Here is a 10,927-nt window from a genome sequence, read left to right on the forward strand (position 1 = left end):
ATGACTGAATGACATGGGGGAGTGGGGGGCTCTCCGAGTCCAGGGATGGGAGAGTGGGTGTGCGGGCAAGAAGGGGAGGGGCATGGGTGCTGAGGGGTGGGAGGTTGGTGGCTCCCGAAAGGTGACAGAGTCTTGGGATTCAGGGTTAACCGCGGGGAGGCGGATGAGGAAGGGACTTGGGGGAGCGTGGCAGGGGGGCCCTGGGGTGAGGGGGATAGGCCTCTGCCGGCAGAGGACCAGGGACAAGGTGGCAGGGTGGGAGGGGCTCAGGCACTGGGAGCAAAGGGGACAGGGGCTTGGGTGGGACACGGAGAGCTGGGGGAGATGACTCGGGATGACTCGGAACCGGGGGCAGTGGTGATGGTGGCCGAAGGTGATGAGGTCGATGGTCGTATGGTGACGGTGACGCATGTCCACGTGTGTGGAGTGATTCGAATGACCAGGAAGATGGTGATGATGATTCAGAAATAAATATTTGGAGCAAGGTAAACACGGCAGGTAATACTCAATAAAGCTAAGAGTATAGATTCCTATCCAACTAATTTAAGAAGCAAAATATTTCTCACTGGTACCCAAGGGCTGTTTAGCTGCCCAAGCCTAAAGAGCTGGAGAGCTAAACAGAACTCTGTCCCATTTCTTTCTATTTTTGCAAAAAAGATAGATGCTCTTTAAAAAAAAAAAAAAAAGAGTCTAATTTATAATTCAGAAGCTGGCTAGGTCTTTCAGGATCTGAGCGTTATTAACTCAGCAACACAAATTAAATCCATAGCTGTGTAGACCAGGTCTGGGACCTCTGGCCACAGAACTAGGAGATGCCCCACAAGCGACAATTTCCACTAAACCCTGTGCAGACCTTAGTGAGGGCTGTGTTGCTGCTCAGATTTCGCCAGGGGCACTTGCGGTTCAAGGGGCATTTAAATTTCAAGGGACATCTCTAATCTACGGGGTTAGGAGGCAGGTAAAGTGCTGGGGATTTGGGTGGCTGGGGGCTGCCCAAGTGGCAACTCCAGACTGCACTAGGTGACTCAAAGGGGGCCGAGGGCTTCCAAACAGAAAGCAGGCCAGGAGGCTCCCCCACTTTGAGGAATGCAGTTAGGATCGATCTCAATACGTCAAGTGTGCATCCAGGATAGGCCCGAACCTGTGGATCCTGGGATGAGACTTTGTCTTCATCAGATCCTAATTTTGTCAGGGTCAGGAACTGTTTTGGTCCGTACCCCTTCGTTCTTTCATTCAGAGTTTTGGCGCCAGAGAGAACTTTGATGGTCACTGCGTTCCTGCCCCCCCCAGCAAGAGGGGCAGAAGGTGGGCCCGGGGTGGGGACGGGGGCTCGCCAAGGATCGCACAGCGAGTTAGTGGCAGGGCGGGGAGCAGGTCCCGGCCCCCCAGCAGCCAGCCCGGGGCTCTCTCTGCCTGACACACGGCCGCTGCACTCTGCCAAAATCTCAAATCAATCGGAAAGATCTAAAGGTTGCGGTGTTGAACTGGATGTGAGTGCGCGTTGGATGTGGCGTGTGAGGACGAACGAAAGAGATTTTTGCCTTTTTCACAGTGAGCGGTCATGCGCAGCACTCGTTACGGTTTCACGAGGACCGCGGCCGAGACCCCTCGGAGAGGGATGTCGGCACCCAGTCCCGGTTCAGTTGCCTTGTTTTTTTTTGGTCTTTTTTGATTTTAGATTTAAGTTTAGAGAGTTTAGAATAACATACTAATTTCTTTTACTCGTTTAAGGATGAAATTCTTATTATTATTTATCGATCATGCATTAAGAGAGAGAGAAAGAGGATGCTTTTGGCATTTGCATTTGTCACAGAGCAACACAAAGGTAATATACGGAAGCATAGCGTTCACCAGATTCGACACAAAATAGAGCAAACTCCAGCACAAAGAGGAGAACAGACCGCATATAGTGAGCTCTGCGGGACCCCGAGAACAGAGAGGGGCCGGTGGGGACGCCGCTTAGATGTCGTCCTCGCCAGCCTCCTTGCTGAAGGTGGTCATGTCGATCTTCTCGGGGAAGATGATGTTGACGGCCAGGTCCTCCCCGCTGTTGTAGTGCAGCAGGAGGTTCTTCTTCTGGCGCAGCATGCGGTTGTAGCGCAGGTTGGACAGCCAGGCCTCGCACTTGTTGAGGAAGACGATGCCCATGGTGCCCAGCACCACCAGACTGGTCAGCACGCCCAGGATGGTGAAGCAGATGGCCTGGCCCTCGGAGAGGAGGGGGGTGTTCTTGTGGAGCTCCTTCATGGACACCTTGAGGATGCGGTGCTCGGGCTGGGGCACCGGCAGCTCGTGCACCCCGGGGGTCAGGCGGTAGGTCAGCCCGTACCCGCTGGGCAGACGGGTGACCTGCTGGGGGCTCGGGGCACGCTTCCGGCCACAGATGGGGCCTGTGAACTCGGGCTTGCACAGACACTCGTACCTCACCTGGGTGTGCTGCAGGCAGGTGCCCCCGTTGAGGCACGGGTCGCTGGCGCAGTTGCTCACGGGGCGGCTGCAGGTCTTGTCCACGAAGCCGGCGGGGCATCGGCAGCGGAAGTCGCCCCCGATGTCCGTACAGATGCCCTGGTTCTCGCACGGGTTGGGGGTGCAGCTGTTGGCCACGATCTCGCAGAAATTGCCTGAGAAGCCAGGGGGGCACAGGCAGGAGGCATGGGAGGCCCGGCCCTCATCATCCACGCAGCTGCCTCCGTGCTGGCAGGGGGAACTGCAACACAACAGGGGGACACGGTAAAGGGCCCTCGGGGGCTGGGCTAGGACAGGGGTGCCCGGGTGTGGGGGGGAGGCCAGCCTGTCCGGTGCGTGAGCCGCTGCCGGCCAGGGGGGACGCCGGGGCGCTGCTGCGACCCCCGCCCACGAGGGGCTCCCGGGCCGGCCGAGGCGGACGCAGGCCCGCCCGTGTGGGGTGCTCGCCTCACCCCCTCGAGCTGCCAGCCTGGAGCACACCTGGCCTCCCGTGCCGAGGCCCGTCTCCTCTCCCACCTCCTAGGTCATCTCTCCGACCAGAGGCCTGACGGTTAGTCACTGGACGGGGGGGGAAACAGGCTGAGAGAGGCAAAGTTAGTGATGAGCCAGGGCTGGCGCCAGCCCCCTCCCTCCACTCCACCCCGGGCCGCGGGCAGGGCCGGGCAGGGCAGGGGTGGGGGCCTCGCTCCCCGCTGCCCGCACCACGCTGCCACCCTCATGGTGACTCGTATTGTCACCTTCGGCGGAGAGCCTGCGGACAACTGTACGGGAAGCCCTTGGGGACACTCAGAGTGAGAGCCAGCCTCGGTCTGTCTGCGCCGGCCCGGCCCGGCGGTGCCCGGCTGTTTAATAGCGGGCCATTCACCCCAGTGCGGCGTGCAGACCCGAGCTGTTTGCTCAAAGCGGAGCACAGGAGCATTTAATGTAAGTGCTTTTAAACGAGCGGACCCTTTGTCATCCGATAAATGCCAAAACCCAGGGAAGAAAGGGGCTCGAAGCACACCAATTCGGCGCTGCCGCTTCAGGGGTGAGGGCCGCAGAGGAGCCGGGCTCTGAAGGCACTTCAAGGACCCCGGGCTCTATTTTGACAGACCGGTTCAAGTTGGTTGGAGAGAAAAGCAAAATATTGTAAAGGTTTCGCTCTGTATTTTCCCATCCCGCTAAGAGGCAGACGTGGGCTTCCGTTGTGCTCCCCCCGCCGCCGCCCGGCCGCTCCTCTGACCCCCTCTGAACACTGATCGTTAGATGCTGCATAAATGCCTGTCTGTGGCCTCTGCTGGCTCCAGGGTCCTCCACGGCCCCCTGGAATGTCAGGTCAAGATAAGCTTATTCCGCCTGGTAGCTTCTGTCCCCACCCCTCGCCCCCCCCCCCCAGCTCCTGGCCGGGGACCGCCGCCCAAGCCCCCGTGGACTGGACTGCTGGGGGCTCCGTGGAGCTAAACAGATGAGGGCCGGAAATGGCCTGGCTGCCAGAAAGCCAGCGGCCCCTCTTGTTTGTGCTGCCCCCTGCTCAGGCGTCCCCGAGCCTCCGCCCCACTGAGGGTAGCTGAGCGCTGGACACCCCCCGCCCCGCCGCGGACCCCGCTGGCCAAAGGCCCCTCCTCTCTCCACCTCCTCAGCCTGGCAGGTCCCCCTGAACATCCCCCAAAACCCAGCTGCAGAGTCCGTTCCCCCAAACCACCCCCTAAAGTGCAGTGAGTGGGCTTCACAAAGAGCCTCGGCCCCAGGGACCTCTGCCCCCACCAGCGCCTCCCCACCGCTGGCCTGGACGGCAGGCCCAGGGTACCCTGTACCCTCCCGTGCACACACCCAGGGAGGGAATATGCAATCACCTCCAAGGTCATCTCAGAAATGATGGAAATGACACACTCCCCCCCCCCAAATACCCTGATCTGGGATGGCCCCCCGCGGGGCTGCGGGATGGGCACTTACTTGGTCTTTTGTCAGGCAACGGGTCCAACTGGGCTAGGCTGAAAGGGTCTTTAGGGGTGTGAAGCAGGAATCAAAGCAGCATTCATCAGATCACACAGAGTCAGAAAGAATATTTACCCATTGATCACGCAGGGCCCGTCCTTCTTCTGACAGTCCTTGCCAGAGAACCCAGGGGCGCAGGAGCACTCGTAGTGGCTGGCATCGAGGTTCACGCAGGTGCCATTGTTGGCGCAGGGGGCCGAGGCGCAGGCCCGGATGTCTGCGATGGGAAGGAAAGAGCAGACTTTGTCACCCCCTCCGGCACACAGGCTGGAAGGAGAACTTTCTGGATGGGGCGCAGGGACAGAGCCCTCCAGCTGGTGGAGTGGGGGTGGGAGGGACCCCAAGTGAGCTGCCCCGATGTCTCTGTTCGCGGCCACTGCCAATGGTCACCAAACACAGTCCTGAGGAAGAGCATGTCGTGACCCCCGCAAACCTCTGCAGTGGGGAAGCAGCTCACAGAGCTGAAGGGGCTCCCCTGTGTTAGGTCACTGATCCTCAGCCCAGGACAGCTGTCCCCTTTTCCTGACATCAGGTCACCAGCATGACCGTCACTGCAGACCCCTTCCTGCTCCCAAACCGGTGTGTGCGGGGCCAAGGTTCCCCAGTGCCTGCCTCTCCCCTGCCCAAAATGGTCATGTCCAGCTTCTCCTGTTTGGGGGGGGGGTCCCTGCCATTCAGGGCAATCGTGCAGCCCAGCTGTTAGAAACACCAGCTGCCCTTCATACTTCGCCATCATAGAGGGGAGGGGGAGAAACGGAGACATGGGAAGACTCCTGTCGGGGGAATCAAGAAACGTGATTTAGCCCCAGCACCGCCTCCACCTCCTGGTGGTCGCTCTTTCTGCGCTCAGGATCTGAACCGAGGGGCTCGTGATAAAAACGCTGTATCTTTTGAAGGCAGCGAAATTAGAAGTATCTGAGCGCTCTCCTGTCCGTGTGGGTTTCCATGAGCACTGCTACATTTCCGCCGCCTTTTTTACACCTCCCATCATGCACACTTCATTATGCGGGGCTCCGAGAGCCAGGGACAGCTGAACAAAGGGGCCTGGGTCAGGGGCTCTCTGCCAGTGGAGACCCCAGCCCCCCCAGACAGGGCCAGGAGGGACCTGTCCTCTGCTGGGCTCCAGCCGGCCTCAGAGTTCAGCTCCTCCCAGTCTCTGCCTCACTTTCCCCACTTACAAAAGGAGGGGCTCTCCCTGGCAGGTCTTTGTTAGGGGGGGGGGGAACTACTCGCCTCAGCTTCCTACATTTGAGCTGCCCTGGAGCACCTGCCAAATACAAAGCCAGGGCCAACCAGAGACGCAGCAAGTTAAGGCAGGGTGGGTGGGGGGTCCCCGGTGCAGAGGCCACACGTGTATAGATTTTTTGTGCAGGTTTTTTTTATTTCCCCTCTTTTAAAGAGACCCTCACTCTCGTGGAGGGAAGAGGGCAATCAACCAATAAGGAAAAGCCCGAACGCCATGCTGCGGCCTATCCAGAGCCCACGAGGCACTCCCTGGGAGCCCGGCTTGGTATACGGAAACATAAAGAGGATTTATCATTACGGGAAGGTGCCGGCTCAGCCAGCAGGTGAAGCCTCGGCAGTGGGCTCCCCATCCTGTGCTCCCAGCAACCCCATCCCTGGGGGTTGAATCTTAAATTTCAGCTGAAGAGCTAGCAAGCCCCCCATCCCCTCCCCGCAGCGTCCAGCCCCACCAGCAGAGGATGAGCCCACTCTCCCAACTCCTTCCAGCCCAAAAGTAGCACAGACTAAGCCAGGGTGAGGAGAAAGCTGCCGGGGGTCTCCGCTAGGGCAGCAGCTGTGGCCCCGACAGCCTCAGACGCCAGGAGAAAGGGAGAGAGCTGCTAATTACCCGGAGAGCTGTTTCCTCCCGACCCCACGTCCCAGGCTGAGAGGCTTTGTCAACCCAGGGAGCAGGGGACATTTTATCTGGAAACTTCCATGGGCGGGGTGGGGGGGCAATCCTGAACCAGACACCAAAGAGAATGGGCTCCAGGCTAAGAGCCCTGACCCCAAGAGGAAGCTTTTCTGGGATCCTGTGGGTCCCAAAGCAGCTCAGAGGGTGCCGGGCTGAGGGGCAGCAGAGCTGCCGGCTAGAGCATGAGTCAGCTGCGGGTAAAATCCTGTATGATCGGGGTTGGGGGTGGGGGGGCTTTAAGGACCCGAGGCAATGTGATGGGGGGGCTCGATTAGGAGAGCCCACTGCCTGGGGGATACGGGCTGGGGGTGTGGTCCCAACATGTGCTTGTATTTTCCTTAAGGGAGGGGATTTGGAGCAGCCACAAATGACAGCTCCCCCCAGTTCTGGGGCTAGGAGAAGGGATTTTAGCCGCCCTCTCTGGACAACTCCTCATGGGTCCCTACGCACGGCCTTTAGACTTCCCCGAGCCTCGATTTCCCTATCGGTACCCCGGTCCCTGCCAGTGCTGAGGACCGAGGGACGAAGGCCCTGTGGCAGCTGCCTACGTCGCTGGGAGTTTTGTCGAGGACTTTACTTTGCCCCCGGCTTCAGGGCAGGTTCTGCCAAATGAGAACGGACTCGGATGGACATTTTGCAGCCTAAAACTGCAGTGACAGCCAACTCTCAATTGCTCATGGTAATGGAGGACAAAGATTGCATAAATTAATGAAATCAACAGATAACACCAATCTGCACTTTGACCACTTCTCAGCCCTCGTGGACCCCCCGCCTCCCCCTACACCTGACCGAGGCCAGCCCCATCCTACCGGCCCTGACACAGCTCGGGCTCCCCCCAGCCCCGTCCTGCACCCCCAGGCTCAGCACTCACCCCCCCCTTGTTTGTTTGTTTGTTTGTTTGTTTGCGTGTTTTTGCAGCCTCCTTACCAGCCTCCTGTGTGGATTTTTCAGAGGCTTAGCTCTGTGACCCCCACCCCCATCCTTACCCCCTCTGAGTTTTAGAGACCCGGACAGGTTAGTCAGGTCTCTACTCTCTCTCTCGGCTTTGTGTGGCGTGTGCTTTTTTCGTGACTCTTTATTCAACAGGCAGCTCCCTGCCAGCCCCCACAAAGTGCCTTCTCTGGGTGCGGGCGACGCGGAGGGGAGCAAAATTAAGGCCCTACCTGTGAGGAGGCTCTGGGCAGCAGCGGGGAAGTATATAAACAGATCATTACCATACAGAGCCCAGGGTGCGTGGGAATAAGGCGGGAGGGGGAGGGGAGGCAGCCACAGGCTGGGAGGAGGTGGCTGGGCGCCCAGGGCAGGGATGGGTGGGGTGGGCGGGGGCACATGCCAACCTATGTCGCACAGGTTGCCGTCCCAGCCGTCGTCACAAATGCACTGCCAGGGTTCCACGCAGAGTCCGTTAACACAGCCGGGAAAGGTCACACACTGGTCACACAGGGGACCCTGCCAGCCAGGCTGGCACCTGCAGGGGGTGGGGGGAGAAAGATGGGGACATGTGAGGAGGGGCAGGAGTGGACAGGGTGCTGAGGCTGCCTTCTACGGAGCCAAGATCCCTCGGGGGTGTTTGCACAGTACCAGGCCAGTGGGTCCCAGGAAGCAAATACCAGTCACCTGAACAGAAAAGCGTCAACAGAGGACCAGACAGAGGGGTCCCTGAGAGCCTGGGAGAGCACTGCATCTTGCCGCAGTGGCCTGCAGTGGTCTCCCCCTGCAAGGGGCTCTCCAGACACCCCCACTTCTGAGACGGCAGACAGGAGCCGCCACTGTCCCCTGCCCTCTTCTCCCCCTCGCTACCCCCCCTACCAGTTCCTGCGGGGGCGAGGAAGCTGTTTGCTGCAGCCCAGCAGCCAAGCACCCCCCCTTCCTGCCTGACGCCATGACTCCCCAGGATTTTGCCCTGGCCCCCTAGAGCTGCCTCTGGGGAAGCACCCCATTACCTGCAAACATTGTCATCCTCGCAGAATCCATTTTGGGGGTGGCAGGCCGGGAAGCATTCAGCTCCTGAGGCACAAGAAAGGCTGTTACACCATTCACCCCACAAGGCCCCGGAGGCCAAGGCAAAGCCCGTCTTCTCCCAAGCAGCCCCCGGCCTCCCTGGAGGGAGCCAAGGACCCCCCCGAGGTCCGACCAGCCTGGCACACAGTAGGCACTTCACGTCAGCCCGCTCAGGGGGGACAAAAAATCTCTGCCATGGTCCCGGCTATGGAGTGACCACAGTACACTGCCTAGTTCCTAGGAGCAGGTCAGACGCCTAATTCCACCCCCCACACACAGGCTCCCCCAAATTACGAAACCTCAAACGCTAATAGCGGGGAGAGGGGAGACAGTGAATGGAAGGGTTCTGACCCCTGGGCACGCAGCCAAACCCTCACTTTTGCAAAGTGAGCTAAAACGGGGAGCAGATTCTGAGATACCCAGCTTCGGAAAAGGCCAGACGAGTTCACCTGGCAGCCCCACAGGTAAGCATCAGGGTCTCTCTCTCTCTCTCTCTTTTTTTTTTTTAAGGTTAATCCCAGTTAAACCAGGCACGCAGGTCAAATTCCCCCATTTCCCCTACCCCAGACTCTTCATATTCAAAAGACGCAAGGTTTTTTTTTTTTTTTTGCAAAACAGATTTTGCCATTCTGACACCATCGGACACTTGGAGGGTGCCTACTGTGTGCATCCACTTCCCCCAGCTCCCCAGCTTCCCAGACGGGCCCCCCCCCCCCAGGCACTGGTGCAGTGGGGGCGGGGGGCACTGCGGGAAGGGGCAACCCTCTCCGTCAGAGACAGATGGCCGCTGCAGACAGAAGTGTCGCAGCCCCTCACCTAGAGGAACGCCACAGGCGCGCGCGGGAGGGGCTCGCGCTGGGGCTCCTCGCGCGCGGAATTCGGGGCTGCGACGGCAAAGCCACCCCCCGCGGCCCCCACAGACCTGGTCCTGCACGCGCACGCCGCGACACCCCAAAGTTGCAGCCCTGAGCATTTCCACACAGGGCTCCCGAGCATCACCTCCTTCTCCATACCTCCTGCCTCCGCGCACCGGCACCCCTGCGAGCGCCACTTCTGCGGGCTGGGAAGGGGCTGGGAAGGGGGCGCGGGGGGCGCGGTCCGCGCACCGCCGCTGCCCCCGGGACCCCCGGGACCCCCGGGACCCCCGGGGCCGCGCCGGGCATGCGAGGGCGGCGGGGAGGGCGAGGCGGCACCGCGCGGGGCTTAGGGTTAGGCGGGACGGGCCGGAGTTGGGGCGCGCGGGACGGGGCGCGCGGGGCATCGCGCGGCCGCGGAGGGGGGCGCCGCGGGCTTCGCAGGGGGGCGCGAGCCGGGCCGCCGGCGGGGGGCTCACCATGGACACTGCGGCCGAAGGCCAGCAGGAGCAAGAGGACGGGCAGGAGGGCTGCGGTCGCGGTCATCGCGGGGCGGCCGGGGTCGCGGTCCCGGGAGCGGCGCGGGCGCGGGTCCGGCTCCGGGCGCCGCGCTGGGCTTCTGGTTGCGGACGCGGAAGGGGGCGCGGGCGCGCGGCGAGGGGAAAGCCAGGGCTGCACCGGGCTGCGCGCTGCGCTCTCCGCCGCCGCCGCCGAGCTGCCTCCGCCGCCGCGCGCGCCGCCCTTTTCGTACCGCCGCCCCCCCGCGGCCCCCGCCCCCCGCCCCCGCCTCCGCGCGCACGGGGCCGGCGCCGGCCAGTCCCGGTGACCCCCGCCCCTCGCGGGGCCGCCCCCCGCCGCTGCGGCGCCCCGGAGAGCGGCTCGCGCGCACGGGGCGCTCTTGGCTAGACGGGCGCAGGTACCCCGCGCGCGGTGGGCGCACGCTCTGGGCGCGGGACGGCCCGCGGGCGCGCACGCCCGGGCCCGCTTGGGGCAAGCGGCGGGGACCGGGCCGGGGCCGGGCCGCAGCCCCCAGGCGGGCGCCAGCACGCGCTCGGAATACAGAAGCACGCAGAGCAGCACCAGAGCACTTAGCGCCAAGGTCCCGAGCACGCAGGCCATGGCCCGGGGGGCCCGGGGGGCCCGGGGGGCCCGGGAGGCCCTGGAGGCCCTGGAGGCCCGGGAGGCCCAGACGCGCACTCGCGGGACGCGGCCCGCGCGATCCGCATCCGCGCTCGGGAGCGCACCGAAGAGGAGCCCTAGAGCCCCCTACCCTGGCCGCAAAGACGCAGGAGAATGCAGACACGCGCACACACACACACACACACACACACACACACACACGCGCGCGCGCGCCCTACACCACCAGCGCGCTCAGCCCGCAGCCGCAGGTTACACGCTCAGTCACAGGCACGCAGGGCGGCGGCGGACACACGGTTATGAAACCCCGGGCATCCTTCCGCGGGTGCCCACCCGTCCACGCAGAGGCACGTGCAGAGCCACGTGCACACCTGAACATGCGAATTCACTTGTAAACACACAGACACCCACTCAGACACCGGGCAGACCTGGTCAGGGCCTTGGTGACGCAGACGCAGAAACCACAGACTCTCACACACATGTGCAGGGCCCACACACGTGAGGGTCGCAAGCACGCACACCCAGGCCCCCCAGACTCACGAATCACAGGCGCTTGGTTACACACTCATCAGAACAC

General features: G+C 62.0%; 1 protein-coding gene across 2 annotated transcripts; it reads right to left on the minus strand.

The window, feature by feature from the left end:
* Positions 1 to 1,959: 1,959 nt before the first annotated feature.
* Positions 1,960 to 9,759, minus strand: DLK1 (delta like non-canonical Notch ligand 1). 2 transcript variants are annotated; one of them, XM_041760129.1, is made up of 6 exons: positions 9,693 to 9,759; positions 8,302 to 8,365; positions 7,696 to 7,826; positions 4,516 to 4,657; positions 2,428 to 2,707; positions 1,960 to 2,208 (listed from the first exon to the last, which is right to left on the minus strand). In XM_041760129.1, the coding sequence occupies exons 1-6, from the start codon at positions 9,757 to 9,759 to the stop codon at positions 1,960 to 1,962; spliced, it is 933 nt and encodes a 310-aa protein (XP_041616063.1). The 2 variants fall into 2 exon arrangements, with proteins under 2 accessions (XP_041616063.1, XP_041616062.1); XM_041760128.1 differs by having other exon boundaries at positions 1,960 to 2,707.
* Positions 9,760 to 10,927: the final 1,168 nt, after the last annotated feature.

This window comes from Vulpes lagopus, chromosome 6 (assembly GCF_018345385.1).
Source record: "Vulpes lagopus strain Blue_001 chromosome 6, ASM1834538v1, whole genome shotgun sequence".
Lineage (NCBI taxonomy): Eukaryota > Metazoa > Chordata > Mammalia > Carnivora > Canidae > Vulpes > Vulpes lagopus.

Coding starts and splice junctions, on each gene's coding strand:
- DLK1 (XM_041760128.1), bottom strand. CDS start 9,759: ATGACCGCGACCGCAGCCCTCCTGCCCGTCCTCTTGCTCCTGCTGGCC. Junction 8,366..9,692: donor CTTCGGCCGCAGTGTCCATG/GTGAGCCCCCCG, acceptor CTTGTGCCTCAG/GAGCTGAATGCTTCCCGGCC. Junction 7,827..8,301: donor GAGGATGACAATGTTTGCAG/GTAATGGGGTGC, acceptor CACCCCCTGCAG/GTGCCAGCCTGGCTGGCAGG.